This window comes from Sciurus carolinensis, chromosome 6 (genome assembly GCF_902686445.1).
Source record: "Sciurus carolinensis chromosome 6, mSciCar1.2, whole genome shotgun sequence".
Taxonomy (NCBI): domain Eukaryota; kingdom Metazoa; phylum Chordata; class Mammalia; order Rodentia; family Sciuridae; genus Sciurus; species Sciurus carolinensis.
In genome coordinates, this window is record NC_062218.1 from 30,963,085 (window position 1) to 30,979,513 (window position 16,429).

At 32.5% G+C, this 16,429-nt stretch overlaps 1 protein-coding gene across 4 annotated transcripts in view; it reads right to left on the bottom strand.

Moving 5' to 3' along the window:
* The window catches only part of Lmbrd2 (LMBR1 domain containing 2), a 48,561-nt gene that overhangs the window by 20,898 nt on the left and 11,234 nt on the right, over positions 1-16,429 (bottom strand). For 2 of the 4 annotated variants that reach the window (XR_007109116.1, XM_047555742.1), the window contains exons 3-11: positions 16,155-16,240; positions 14,763-14,858; positions 12,041-12,208; positions 10,732-10,942; positions 4,571-4,645; positions 3,333-3,446; positions 2,614-2,797; positions 1,525-1,706; positions 858-991 (exon numbers count right to left, since the gene is read on the bottom strand). Coding sequence is in view for 1 of the 4 variants with exons in the window: in XM_047555742.1 (XP_047411698.1) it covers positions 858-991; positions 1,525-1,706; positions 2,614-2,797; positions 3,333-3,446; positions 4,571-4,645; positions 10,732-10,942; positions 12,041-12,208; positions 14,763-14,858; positions 16,155-16,240 (1,250 nt within the window). In the remaining 3 variants the exon portion in view is untranslated. Of the gene's footprint in view, positions 1-857; positions 992-1,524; positions 1,707-2,613; positions 2,798-3,332; positions 3,447-4,570; positions 4,646-10,731; positions 10,943-12,040; positions 12,209-14,762; positions 14,862-16,154; positions 16,241-16,429 lie in introns of all 4 variants that reach the window. The other 2 variants (XR_007109114.1, XR_007109115.1) reach the window with 1 other exon arrangement.

Genomic DNA, 16,429 nt, shown 5'->3' on the forward strand with positions numbered 1-16,429 from the left:
AATTCCTCAGGAAAAATTATTCCTGTTGGTTTTTTGTCCCCTTCAGTTCAGTTTAGGTCACTGACTCTGTGACCATTCTCTAAGTATGAATTAATGTTTATAAACTCTCAATTCTTTCTATTACTTATTTATCTATATCCTGAATCTCTAATTGAAAATTCAACCTCACCAGATCTTTCCTCTCCTTTGTAATCTAGGATATGTAACATTATGTTTTAAATATGAGCTGTTCCCTGAAAAGATCATGTGGCAAAGCAGGAATGTTTAGAGATGAAGTAAGATTATGAGAGCTGAAACCTAATAAATGGATTAATCCACTTGGTGGATTAATAAAATAATCGGAATGAATTACTGAGTGGTAACTGTGAACAGGTGGGGTATGTCTGGAGGAAGTAAGTCACATGCTCCTAGGGATTATATTTTGTCAGTGGCTCCTCTGTCTCTCTCTCTCTTTCTCTGCTTCCCAGTTGCCACAAACAGAATAGTTTTCTTCCTCCATGTCCTCATGCCATTAATATTCTGACTCACTTCCAGCCCAGAGAAATGGAGTCCACTGATCATCAACAGAGATGACTGAGACTTCTGAAACTAAGAACTCAAAATAAACTTTTCTTCCTCTAAGTTGTTCTTGTCACAAATCTTGGTCACAGCAATGAAAAGCTGACTAACACAACTAATTTAACCTTAAACCTCAAGCAGGATTTAGCTGGGAATCAGCAAACTTTAGTCAATATTTAAACCTCATCAAATGTCTCACAGAAATATATCAAACATTCATAAAAAATAATAAAAGAGAGATCCATGGTAATACATGAAATGCAGATATTTCTCTTATTTCTAAACTAAATCCAACTTACATGCCACTGAAAAGAAGACTGTAAGCATCAGTCTGGTGATGTGAAGCCAAGTAATAATAGTTAAATACACGAATCCTAAATACAGTAGAATAAACACAGATACTTAGGAAGAAGATGGACAGAAAACAAGCAATCTGGAAAAAACCAAAAACAGAACAGTTTAAGACTAATGGACTTTATTACTTTATAAACTATCATAATCATTACCCTTCATTTTGAGCTAAAACTTATCGATGTCCTAAAATTAAGTTACAATAAGGTAGTTTTTAAAAATCACCTAAGAAAATTAAATTATAAAAAATCTACATTTCAACCAGTTCAACATCCTAGACCCATAAATTTCAAATCTACCTCCTGAAGTGAGCCTGTTTTCCCATTCCCTTGGCAACTCTTCACATGAAGATTGTAAATTATGTAGCTTCATTGGCATAAAGTGGATCAAAGTATTCTCATAAAACAATTTTTCACTAGCTCTCCTCAAATACAGTTCTTAGTTTTTATACTCTGGGTAAATTGATGAAGTTCATTTTTGGAAGTGTGAATAATAACACTGTGAGAAACTTCACTGCTTTCATTATTACTAGAAGAAATGTATGAGAAAAGATACAACAGTTAAGGATTATACTATTAACAGAGATGTTTTATGACAGATACGAAATAAACTGACCTCAATATAAATATAATTGTAAGTTTTTTCTGCCAGCTGTATGAAGACTGCAAAGAGGGATAAGACTGGAGTTGTGCTAAAGAATGTGCACTCTGACCACACAACAATCACAGAGAAGATGGATAAAACCACAGCAAGTATCCTGTAAAACCATGGTCGCAAAAGACATTCCCAGTACCATTCTGGAAAATTAAAGAAAAATACAATTAGGAAAACTAAAGGAGTAAAAGAGTATTGACAACATTTCAAAATATCTCCCAATAAGATACTTAATTATAAAAAGAAAAACAGCAATTTTACAGTAGAGGAACCATGTAGACATCACCCTGACCAAATGATCACCAGTAGTGGGATAAAGTGACATCCTCTGTGCTTCTTGCTATCATGCACTAAGAAGAACATGTTATCTTTGCTATGTATTCCCGTCCAAAATGCATAACCTGTGTCTAGTGAGACATGTCAAACTTGAATTCAAGGACACTGAATAAACAGCTGGCCTGTACTTTCCACAAACATCTAAATTATAAAACACAAAGACTAAGAAAACATTCAAGATTAAAGGAGAGTTTATGGTAAGAGACATGTTCCCACCCATTTTTCCTGATACTCTGTAGAGCACTAAAAAGAAAGTGGATTTTGAAATTTTTAATTATAAAAGATGAAAATTTATTTTTACTAAAAAAGCTTTCATTCTTGGGCATTTCTAATTTTCTCTAGTCTTTATAGACAAGACTAGAATGTAACTAATCAAAGAGGATTTTTTAGGGGATATGTTATCAGTATGTCAATATTACTGAAGCTGGTGGTATAAAATTGCTTAAAATTATAATTAGTTTAATTATGTCATATATAATATGCTTCATGTATTGCATATATTTTTGCAATACATTTTAGAATTTTAATTCTTTTTGAAATAACAGTGGAAACTAATGGATATGACAAATTTTTACAAGTAAAATAGTTACCCCATATTACCACATGGTATAAACTAAATAATACAAGTATAATTTATCTATGCACTGAGAAAATAAATACTTTTTCCTATAAAAAAATATTACTAAACTTTGAAATTTATGTGAAATTCCATACCAACTGTAGGATTATAAAAATACTGGATAAATCGATTTTCTGGCTCTGGTGATTGAAAGGTGTGAACAAACTGATGAGTTGCACTAGTTTCATTTTTTGCTACATCTTCTAGATAAAATGCCTGTTCCAAGAGAATCTGCCATTGCACTTGAGTTCGACGGTGCCTCTGAACTGAATAAATCACCTAAAACAGAAAAGGAAGTAGACATGTTAGTCTGATACTGCTAGTGAACATTTTTTATTTTTTAATTTGTATTTTTTTTTTTTTTTTGGTCATCACATGAATGTGCTAGTGGCATTCACTGTGTGGGGTCAAGGACTGTCTTTTTAAAATTTTTTTTAGTTGTAGATGGACACAATACTTTTATTTTATTTTTATATGGTGCTGAGAATTGAACCCAGTGCCCCACACGTGCAAGGCAAGCACTCTACCTCAGAGCTACAACTGCAGGCCTGAATTTTTATTTTTTTTAATGATACGACAGTTCCATAGAACATAATAGTTCTAATCCCCATTCTTCAATCGCCCAGAGTACCACTGTCCAGAAGCACAAAGTTAAAACGTCTCAAAAAACAATGATAAGGATAGTATTGAAAGAAGTTTTAGATATGAATTCAATCAAAATTTATCTTTTGTGGGCAATAATTATAAATCTAATTGATTTATAATTGTAAATCAAACTGAAAGTAAAAGAGTTATAATTAATTATTAAAGTTACCTGTTTATGCAGTTTTACCAGACTTTTTTCACTTGGGTAGGTATTACGCTTTTCATCAAAATCTTCATAATCATCCATGTTCCTACCCATTTTTTCCTGATACTCTGTAGGGCACTAAAAAGAAAACAGATTTTGAAAATCTGAAGTATAAAAGATGAACATTTATTTTTATTAAAAAATCTTTCATTCTTGGGCATTTCTAATTTTCTCAAAGACATTTTCTTCCTTTATTGGCATCTCTGAGTAAGTTTTCACTTGCTCACCTCTTTTTGAAAATGTTTTAAAAAATGTAATCAGCTTCTTACTTCTATTAACATTAATCTTTATCTCAGATATACTAGTTGGAGAATGGTAGAGCTAAGGGAACTTACATACATGAAGAAAATAGTATTTGAGAGGAGTATAATAATGAAAAATTCAAGACAAATCCAAAGTGATGAATTTTTGAAAGACCCAGTACAGAGAAACACATGTAGGATTTGGGGTATCTCCATACTACCAGTCACTTATTACCTTTATGAACTTGGGCAAGTTAGTTAATCTCCCTGAATAGGTCTCAAAAATTAACAAATACAAGAAAAATGGTTATAAAGTTTAAGCCCATGACTAAATAGCCAAAGTAACACTAGCTAACAATCAGTACAATAGGAAAAAACAGTGGTTCTCAGTTTGCATAAAAGACAACTGGGGAACTGCAAAGAACTGTTTGGAAATATATGACTACATGTGATTCAACACCACTTCATCAAAACCTTAATTGTATGGTTTCTTATTAAATACCCAAGTTATTATATACTTCACAATGTCATTTATTTCATGATTTATGAAATAAATTGTAAAATGACATTTAGAAAGCTGGTTGCAAGAAATTATTGAGGTTAGTTTGTTTTCTTATAAGAGAAATGCCTTTAGTGCTTATATACAACGGCACTTTAAAGGTTTATCTCCAAAACTATCATAGCAATTATTTTACATTACTCAATATTAACTCTGTATTCATGTTTTAATGGAAAATATCATCAATAATTAATATTAAACTTGTAATAACAAGAGGAAAGTCTATGTATACAAATTACTACTCGTTTATGGTTAATAATTTCATGAAAATGTACTGGGAAAACCTGAGCCATAGGCATTTCTTATACTTTTCTGAAACTTTTGTTATTATATAAAATATTAATTTATATATTATGTAATTATATATTTCAAAAGGAAATAAGGCAATATAATTTAATTACCTTTTTAAGTATTGTATCAACACATTTTCTCAATGGGTGGTTATACTTGATGCTTTCATTCACTTTACGAACCTCCTAAAAAAGAGCAAGAGGAACATTCCCATTTCTAGAGGTGAGACATTTCAAATGAGGATACACTAAATATTTTCTATAATCTTACAAGTTTAATTTCAACTCAAATTATTTAGCATTACACAAAGTTTTTTTCACTGAATAAGAGTTCTTAAAAAGACATGCAAGGTTGGGGAGATAGCTTAGTTGGTAGAATGCTTGCCTTGCAAGCACAAGGCCCTGGGTTCCATCCCCAGTACCACCAAAAAAAAAAAAAGACATGCAAAAATACAAGACAATTTTATTGTATCTATACACTCACACTTTTTATTACTTTCTACATACGTTCCTTTATCATTTGCTTAATTGATATATAAAGATGATTAAATATTATTAAAAAGTTCACAAAGGATATGACAAATTCTGATTCTAAATAACAGGACTGTATTACTCCACCTTGCTCATCAAGATCAATTATTTCATTATCTAAAATACAGTGAAGAAACCAAAGGAAAAGACTACACAAGTCACAAAGTGCCTGCTACTTTCCAACAGGAGACTACATATGTCACTATGCCCAGGCTGAGACAGAAAAAATGAGAGTACAGAAGAAATACAATTGATCTATAAATGTCTAAAAGGATATTCAAGCTTACTACAAACAAATATGAATTTTAAAAAAGCTTTTGTGCAGAGTTAAAAAGCTTGACATCATGTAATGATGTAAGAGTGTATGGAAATAGGCCCTCTTGCACACAGTAAAAAGTGATATAATCTATTTGGAGGGTTACTTAGTACCATCCATCAAAATTTAATATATGCATACTCTAGGAATAATCTGTACCAACAGACACTGCTCCTGTCAAGGAGCTTAGCTTAATGAAGAAAACAGACATTAATCAAATAGAAATGATGTGGAAACTGCTATAAAAGAAAAAATATAAAATGCTCTCTTGTAGGAGGCTTTCTGATACCCTGATAATTTAAAATAAAATACAGGCTCCAGTTTTAGCTTAGAGGTAGAGCTCTTGGCTAGCATGCACAAGGTCATGGGTTTGACCCACAGCACCACAAATAAATAAAGTAAAATAAAATAAAGTTGCATACAATTTCAATGTGGCTAGTGAGACCTAACTAGCCCAGCCTTAAATTCATTTAAAATTAGATAAAACAAAATAAGTAAAAGTTATTTAACTAAAAGGAGGGGCAAGAATATTCCAGATAAAGGAACAAGGAAGAAAATATAAAGGTCCCCAGGAAGAAGTGAACAAGTTGTTGTAGACAGAAAAATACCAGCATGACTACAGAAAAGAGGAAAAGAAAGGTCTGACAAGCACTTCACTAGGTTGAAGAAGAAAATCAAAGTGTTCCTAGATGGCATCAGTAACAGTTTATTTTGAGGCTAATGTGTGAGGTCCAAATGCAAGAGTGACAAGAACAAACTTGAGTTTTTAAAATGTCCCCTTGAAGCATTATTACATTAGAATTGTCCATTATTAAGCTGTCTTAAAGTTTGTAGTTAGCACAATTTTATCCTGCTTTGAAAATGAACTATACAATCTGACTATATACTATATATAAAATATTTTTTCTTTAAATTATTTAGCCATATTAAACCAAAACAAGTATTGAAACAGTTTTTAACATTGGCTACATCTGTTATGAATTTAAGTTTCCTTAAAAAAAAAGTCTACAAGTTTTGTAAGTATGGGAACTATTTGAAATATTAGTCTGTTTCCTTCATATAAAATAACCTAACTTTAAGCTCTTTCATTAATGTACCAAATCAATTATTTTGTAAGCAGGACAGACAGCATCCATGAAGGCAGGCCAATAAGCAGTTTTCAGTGGAAATTAGCTGTTTCTTCCTCTCCAAAATTCTCTAGAAAAATAACAAAATCAAGAAGTGACTTTTTAAGATGTCTAGCAATACCTTTTGAATGGTTTGATATGGCTTTTAAGTTTTATTAATGCCTCAAAAAAAGTAATAGACGCATACATGCATTTCAGAGAGATACATATTTTAAATATACTAAAGTGGTTTTGATAAAACTGCGTTTGGGGATTATATGGCTAAGAATCTTTTCCCTGCTTGGAAAGTATCATTGGTTCCTTATTACTTTCAAAATACATTCTGAACTTTCCACTTGGCATTCAAGGTCCAACTATGGCTTTATCTTTCCAACATAAACTCTAAGTTCACTTTAATTTGATTTGAAACAATCTGATATTCAACTGGAATGTTGTTAGCCATCAAAATTCTAGCCAACATTCAAGGCCCAGGTCACACCAGGTCATACTGTATCTCCTCTGATCACTATTCAGATAAGAAATCTCTCCATATTAGAGCCCTTCCTTGGTATCATTCACATCACATTTACCATATACTATACCATATACTACTCTAGACAGTTAATATCCTAGCAGACAGTTCTATACAGCACTTCATATGGCAGAAAGACAGTAAGTACTTGCACATGGACAAAGAAATGTACACCTGAGAAACCATGCTTTTTTATGGGGTAGAGGGAAGTGGGTTTCTGCTATCTATATATGTGACAGCTGCTATTATAATCCATTAAGAAAAGAGTTGTTTCTTATTTACATGGAAAATTTTCTCTTATCTAAAATTTTTAAAATCCTCCCACACTTTAAATCTATGAATACTAATCTATCATTGAAGGAACCAATGTTGTTTCTTCATTTCCCCCACCTTATTCCTAAGTGCTCCTACCTAATAACATCTATTTCATTCAGTATCTTATCAAATATAAATTTTCAAGTATTTCATATTTTCTCCAGTTTCAAATTTTCAGGTATATCAAAATATAAACATAAAATGTTTAACTAAATGATTAAAAGTAAATTATCTTCTTTGAAAAATGTAATAACATTCATCATAGACTTGAGGAAATGTATTAGAATACTATTTAAATATTCATCCCCACATTTTGAATCAATGTTTTTTGCTACAGTTCTTACATTTTATATAGAATAAATGCTGAAAAGTCAACATAAAATTTTCCAATCACAATTCACATTCATGTGTTTATTTATTAATTCACTTAAGAAATGACTGCTGAGGGTCTAAGAGTCTAGGGAACAGGAAAAGTGTTGTGGGTTGAATTGTATCTTCTAATAAGTCATATGTTAAAGCCCTAATCCCCAGGATCTCAGTATGTGGTCTTATTAGAAATAGGATTGTTGCAGATATAACGAGCTAAGTTAAGGCAAAGCTATACTGGAGTGTGGTGGGCCCTAATCCCACAAAACTGGTATCTATAAAAAGGGGGACTTGGACACAGAGACACACAAAGAGAACACCATGTAAAGACGAAGCCAGAGATCTAAAATCCAAGGAATACCAAAGACTGCAAGCAAGTCAGAAACTAGAAGACAGGTGTGACACAGATTTTCCTGACAGCCTTTAGAGAAACCAAACTTGCCAAAGTGTTGAGCTTAACTTTTAGCCTCTAGAACTCTGAGACAATAAATTTCTGTTGTTTAAGACACCCAGTTTGTGGTACTTTTGTGATTGCAGCCCTAAGATGCTAATACAGAAGACTTCCCTGAAGAATTCTCATTTATGTTAAGACCTGAAATTGAAGCAGGAATTAACTAAAGAGAGTCAAGAATATTTCAAGAGTTTGGGAACAGCATGCTTAAAGACAGAAAAGAGAGGTAATGACTGTAATGATTAAGAGATAGGAGTCATCCAACCAAGTCAAATCCAGTCCATAACTTGTTCTAATATTGGAAGACATGCATGTTCTTTCATTGATGTACTGTCTATGGCTGCTTTCATGCTACGATGACAGAGTAGTTAAAACAGAAGACCATACGGCACACACCGCCTAAAATATTTACCATCTGGCCCTTCACAGATAAAGTGTGCTAGTCTCTATTAGAGCACAAGTTAAAGAATTTAGCTTGGATTTTAGAATTTCTAGTTCTACCCGCTCACTAGCTGTGTGATATATAGGAAAGTTGTTCAACTTTTCTGTGCATAATTTTCCTAAAATAGGGATTAAAAATAATCTCTGTTACAAAGCTAATATTTGAATTAAATACAGTTGACCCTTGAAACTGCTCAGATTCACTTGTATGATTTTTTCTTTCTGGAGATTTGTGACAACTGAAAAAAAAACCCACAGATGAATCACATAGCCTAGAAATATTGAAAAATGATTTTTTAAAGTTAGGTCTGTTATGAATGCATTAAATGTACATAGATACAGGCTATTATCATTTGATACCATAAAAAATATACAAATTATTCTAAAAAGTTAAAATTCATCCAAATGTATGCATACATTTACAAACCATACCTAGCACCATTTGCACTCATGAGAAATGTTAACGAATGTAAAGATACAGTATTGTCATAATTACTTAAAGTTAACTATAGTACATACAACTGTAATGCATTTCATAGCCACCTCTTGTTGCTATTGAGGAGAGCTTGAGTGTTGTGCATATCCACTTAAAACCCTGTGACCCAGTTCAGTTCCTCTCTTCAGTAAATTGTATATTTCAGTAAAAACTGTTCTTTCATTGGTTCTAGCATATTTTTCACCATATATGTTACATATAACATACAATGTTGTGTTAATCAATTACTTATGTGATCAGTAAGGCTTCAAGTCAACAGCAGGTTATTAGTAGTTAAGGTTTTTTGGCACCAGGGATTGAACCCAGAGGTGCTTAACCACTGAGCCATATCCACAGCCCTTTTTATATTTTACTTAGAGACAGTGTCTCACCTAATTGCTTAAGGCCTCACTAAGTTACTGAGGTTGGCTTTGAACTTGTGATCCTCCTGCCTCAGTTGCCCCAGATGCTGGAATTATAGGTGTGCACCACCATGCCCAGCAGTTGTTAAATTTTTGAGGAGTTAAAAGTTATGTGGATTTTCAACTACACAGGGGTCAATGCCCTTAAACTCTGTCATTGTTCAAGGGTTAATTATATATTAATATATGTCAAGGACTTAGAAAAACTTAGGCAAACAGTAAGTCTATAACTATTTTCTTGAGGTGGTATTGATGTGGAGTTTTACTGGCAGTATATTCATATATGAACCCAGGAAAGTTATGTCTGATTCATTCTACTGTCTTTCCTGTTTGTTATTATTATCATTATTAAGTTTAAGGAACCAAAGTTGAGTGTTATCTAAAGAATTGTTTACTATTTCATTATTAGCAAATCTGAGTAACCAAAGTGACCAGAATAAGGAAGATGGAGGCTTGGGATAAAGCTGGAGAGCTAAACATAGGCTAAATTAATTTTTTTTTGTAGGCCACAATAGAACTTTAGGAGTTTATGCTAACTCCTTTTATGAATGAAGGACCTTCTACATGAAATTTTAAGTTGGCAACCAACGTCACCAAAGTGGCATATTTTCTTCTGGGAGAAAAAAATTCAAGAGGCCTACAACAACCTCTTGTAAAATTCATGACCAAGTTGTTACTTAATATAGCAAATTTTTTTATAATTTGTTGTATATTTTTGTGTACATTACTAAAAGTAATAACTTTCAAATTATGCTTTCAACAACAGGGTGAAGCTGGTTCAAGTAATTTGTATTTTACAAGTGAATAAAATGAAGTGCACTATTAAGATTATAGACAGGAAACAAAACTTGCTGATACAAACTCTCATGCAAATCATTCTGTTTCCCAGATGGTGGGATTGCCTTAGGTTAAACTTTCAGGAACAAAAGTCCTCTGATCACTATTTTCATTTCTGCTATTTTAGAGTAACTATATAACTTATTGTCTAATCTGGGAAACTTTTGAGAGTAAAAAAGAATATTACTGAAAGTGCCCCAAGACAACAGGAAGAGTCCTATACTACTGAATATAACTTCCCAGGTCTTTGTCAGAAAGAGATGCCACCTCTAAAGACTGCTTGCTCTAGCATGTGTGAGGTCCTAGGTTTGATCTCTAGCACTGTGCAATAAATGAAAAAGAAGTGATTCTAGTTGAGACATCATCAAATTTGCATTTTGAAGCTCATCCATGTGCTACCAATAACCAAAAATTCGGTAACAAAAAAGAAAAACATACTACTTGGGAAAAGTTGCCTTTGTAAGATTTAAACATGCTTACCTCCATAACATCTTCCAAATTCTCTTCTGCATCTGCTTTCTCTGTCATCAGTTTGGCTGCCTTGAAATAAGTTTTCATAAGTAGATAACCCCTTTTTGCTCCATTCCAGTATGACCGAGGAATTTCCACCAAACCATACCCCAACAACAACACAAGAAGAAACAGACCCCAGGTATTGGCAGCAGCAATTCCAATTGTCTGAAGTTGGTTCCTAAGAAAGAGAATAATAAAGCTATAATAAATACAATTTCCTACAAAATATAAAGTAAAGCTAACTAGTATTAAATTTTTTTTTGTGTGTGTACCTTCAAATCCTCTAAATTTTTCAGTCATAGCAGATAAGTGTATTTTTATGGAAAGATAAAGTATGGCTATAAAAATGAACTTTAACATAGGAAACAATGTTTCTACTACAGTCAAAATTAGAACACAGGATAATTTGTGGCAAAAAAAAAAAATGTACATATTTTCACAAAGAAAACATACTTTACAACAGGTACTTTCTTATTCAATATTACCCAATAGAAGGTTGAAAAATTTTCAAATTAACTATCAAAGCTGACCTACACATATCTTAGGAATGTAACAGTGAGACTTATCACTACTACTCTACTCTTCAATTTTAAGACCTGACTTTTCGTATACATTACAGTTTATAAGAACAAAACAGAATTCAATTTTATTTAAATATCTAAATCTAAAATGATATCAAGGATAAATACATTCTTAAACTACAATGAAAACAAAAGGTAAAAATATTTACAAGTTCTGGTGAAAAAGAAAACCAGATATGTGTTCATTTATAAAATTTGAAATTCTATGTAAAAATAATGTTATTAGCTGGGCACAGTGATGCATGCCTGTAATCCCAGAGACTTGGGAGACTAAAGCATATGGATCACAAGTTCAAGGCCACGTTGAAAATTAGTGAGACCCTAAGCAACTTAGTGAGACCTTGTATCAAAATGAAAAATAAAAAAAAGTTCCGGGGATATAACTCGCTTAGTGGCAAAGCACCCCAGTAGTCAATTCACAGTACCAAAAAATAAAAATAATATTATTACTTTTAATATATAGCTAGTAGTCAAAGCATTAATCTATCACCTACTAGTTACATTTATAGATCCTATTCTACATTTTCTTTCTTAGTAATATATATTTTTCAAATATTCTTTTGGGGGAATTAATAAAACAATACTTTTGTATATTTCTTGAGAAATGACCCTTGACCTGCACATATGAGATAGAAATTGATTTTTAAAAGTGCAAACATACACAGAAACAATGTTAAGAAGACTACTTTTCTTACCATTCTAAATGTAAACGTGGGTTTACAGCTACATAAATTAAAAATGCTCCAAAAATCAGCAAATAGGTGCCGTAATAGATTGCATTCTCAATCAGTGCAGTTTTTATTTTTCCAGTGATAGAAAATCCTCCAGATCTTGCATATGACTGCATAAAGGGTAAGAGAATCCTAGATGGATGGAAAAATGGTGATTAAAAAATGAAACAATTATATATCTGTATAATCTCAAAATGCAAGAAATATATAAATCTCAATTTTAATGCATAATTCTCTTCAATAATAAATACAATTATGAGTAATTACATGTTAATATTGAATAAACATCATTAGATGACTGGATTTTTTATATTAAACTTGACAAAAACCAAAGGGCCTAAGGCAAGAAAGAGCAAGATACTTTCTTAGGAGCAAAGGAGGTCACAATGACCTGCAGCAAGTGCAAAAATGTAAATGACTTCAGATGAGTCTAAAAACAGACCTTTAAAGCCTTTATGCAGAGTTTGGACAACACCCAAAGAATGGAAAACATTTTAACAGTAAAGAGGTATGAATAAATTTTAATTTTCTAAGACTTCAGCAAGGACAATGCAATGAGAAGGATCAAAACCAAAACTAATAAGGAGTAGATAAGAAGCAGAAGAGGAAAGGACTGGTTGTCAACCTATGATTCTAAAGTACCTAGAAGATATTCAAGGGAGACTTCAAGAGCAGGAAGTAGCTGGCTATCCAACTTCAGGGTTCAGAAGAGAGTACTCAGAAATGCCAACTTTTAAGGAAGAAGTAGAGAAAAAGGAGGAGGAGAAGGAGAAATCAAAGGAGACTGAGATAGAACAATAGAGCGGCAAGGAAGAAATTCAAGAAGCAGATGGAACAGAAACCTGAGAAGGAAGTATTTGAAAGTGGAAACAGAAAACAATAGAATCAAATGCTGCCAAGAGGTCAAGCAAACTAATGACCTCTATATGTAAGTGGAGGTGTGGGTGTAAAAAAATAGGATACTATGGGTTGAGGAATAAATAAACAATGAATAAAATGGAGATATCAAATGATAGTTCATTTAAGAAGTTTGGCTGAGTAAGAGAAACCATGGTACAGACATAAAATAAAATATTTTATAAAAATGAAAAAGAACAGAACACTAATATATACAACATAGTATATATGAATCTTCCAAATATGTGAGCAAAAAAAGAAATGCAAAAAGGTTCATACCATACAACTCCACGTTTATTAGGTACACAAAAAGGCAAAGCTAATCTATGATGATGCAAGACAGAATCATGGTTACAGGGCTGGGGCTGGGGCTCAGTGATAGAGCACTTACTTAACATGTGTGAGGCACCGGGTTCGATTCTCAGCACCACATATAACCAAATAATATATATATTTTTAAAAAAGAATCATAGTGATCTCTGTGGTTGAGTGATGACAGGGGGAACATGAGGGAGGCATCTTGAGATTTGTTAATGTCCGGTATCATCATCTTGAGTGCTGGTATATAGATGCATTCATTCTGAAAAAAGTCAAACTAAACACCATTTGTGTGTTTTTTTCAGTAGGAATTAAACTTCAATTAAAAAAAAAAAAAATCTCCAAAAAATTTAGTCATGATGAGTCAACAAGGTGGAGACTGGAAAGGGATTTGAAGTGAGATTTTTGACTTGTTTTGCCAAAACTGGAAATTAAAAGTAAGTAAAAAGAGGTAAATGGGATGAGTCTATATTTCAGGAAGAGGAACTATCTTAACAAAAATGACTCTTCTGTCCTTGGAAGAAAGGATAGGTCAGTTTGTTGGTGAGAAGCTAAAAGAACTGCCATCTAATGACTTCTATTTTCACTGTGAGGTTGACAGAAAGTAAAGTCCTACGCTAAGAGTAAAGGTGACTTTGGAGGAGTAGTAGAAGAGAGTCACAAAGAGGACAAAAGTTTGGAGTGACTAGAAATATCTGATCTAGAGAATGGAGAGCAAACAGATTAATGAAACAAAGAAGGAAAGTCTGGCATCAATGAGGGCCCAACTGAGGTTAACAAGCATGAATTTACAGGGGCAATACTCTAATTTGCTATGCAATTTGTCTTTTGTAATGTTTACCATCTCCCATTTGAGTTGAGTTGCCTCCAGAATATCTTGAGATGTTCAGCAGGCAGTGAGTTTTGAGTTTAGTGCATAGCAGAAGGACAAAGCTATAATGGAGAGAAAAAAAGAGACTCTGGATGCATGAAATCATGAATATACTTCAAAGCCATGAAGGAAGAGTTAGATAAGATGACCAAACGTAAAATTCTAGGGAAGACTAGAACATTTAGGAAATGAAAGAAATTTCCCTGAAGAAAATTCAGAAGGTTAGAATAAAAAGAAAGTCAGGGGATAATGGTGACCTTACCAAAAGCAGTTTCATCTACTAATGCGGCTAGAAGGAGACTGGATTGAAAGTCACAGGAGAAGGCAATAACTTGTAGAAAAACAGTGACCAGGAAAACTTTCTTTCTATTCTCTATTTTTTTGTCTGTTTTTCCTTTTCTTCTCTTTCCTTTCATTCTTTTTATTTAAAAGATAAAAGAGACATGAGTTGGCAGAAAAGGAGAAGATACAGACTTAAGAGAAACAGTATATAACATATGAATAAATTGCAAAATATGAAGGTTCACTGAGAAATAATCACAGTTTTTGGTTCACTTCAGCCAAATTTTTAAAAATTTTTCATCTATCACTGTCACTTACCATGTTAAAAATTGCGATGTCCAATATACTACCCTCCAGAAAATTGGCATGATTCCATCTGGAATGTAACTCCATGGCTTAAAACATGGATGTTGGCTGCTTAATAACAATTTAAAGCCAATTAGTTATAAACAATTATCAGTTAATTGAATTATACAAATAATCTGTGGGTGGCAAAGTCTGTTTACATCAGATTAATAATTACTGACTTCCATAAAACTTCAGAAAAAACCTTAAAATTCAAAGCTGACTGTCAAACCTAAAAAATGCACATGAAACAAAACAGTTTGTTCTTAAGAGGAATGATTATGGTTTTCAATTTGCAATGTATTTTTAATCATTGGGTAAGAAGACTCATCCCATTTGTAGGGTTGGTTATGTGTTCTTTTGCTTTGCTATTACTACCTAGGTGTAGGGGTCGGGCAAGTGAAAACATTAGGTGATTAATTACTGGAAATTGGAATGTACATTAAATCAGTGACAATAGCATAGCTCACAACAGCATAGCTCCTATGGATATGCATACTAGCATCTGCTTGAATTTTCTGAAGATGAGTCTGGGACCATAGATTCTTCCACTTAATAGTCTTCCTGAACTGTGAGGATATCCCTTATTTAAGGACTATCAATGCTATAATTGCTGCTGATCGACATCTAGTTTTTCATGGTGCATCAAAGAGAAATAACATCTACATTGTAAATTTACTTTTATTTAAGTTAGATTATTTTTTTAAAGCTGCAAAAATAACCACGCAAATACTAAAACATTGGTAAAAAGTCTTATGTCAACATAGATTCATTTTTTTACTTGGAAATATAATATGAATTCAATATAACCTTTGGACAATTTAAATTTTCTTCATTCTTGATGCAAAAGTACGTTTTAAAAGGATATGAAAGGAGTACCCTACATAGGGAATAACCTCCTTGTTGCTCATAACAACTTTGTAAAATTAGGCAAAAGTGAAAATGCATGCTCCTTTATTTATTTAGTAATGGTGCCAAAATCCAGGAAAGTCTAGCTTCCGTTTTTCAGATGTGAGACAGACTAAGAGGATAAAGGTTTTGAAAGGTGCACATTTAGTAATGGGAAGAACCAGACCAAATTATTATTATTATTTTTTAAGCTTTCACTACCATCTACTGAAAGGCCCTGTGTAACAATTAATACTTAAAAAGTTTAGATTTAAATATTTAAAACTTTGATTTAAATATTTAAAATTTAAAATACCACATAATAAAGTGACTATGAGTAAAGAACGAAAATGGGAAGATCAGGAGAAAAGACGAATAACTTTTCTAAATACACAATCTGGATGATAATAACTGCTAATTTTTAAGCAATTTTTCTCTACATTATTTATATTTAAAAAAAGAAAAAGAAATATATACCTTGGAACGGGGGTAACAATTGCTGTACTGTTATTCTCAGGAGGGCTGGAATTTGCAGCGGCATGCCTGCACCGGTTGTAGATTGTCTAAAGCAACGAGCACATGGTTTAAACAATGAGAATCAAAAAGTTACCAAGTACTCAAGGGATATTAGAGTTTGTAAATCTGCCTACCTAAACTTACCTTCCTGGCTATGCTATTTAACAATCAAATTCCGAAAATAACACTTAAATTCTAAATATAACCTTATATAATTCAGCTTTCTATCTTAAAAA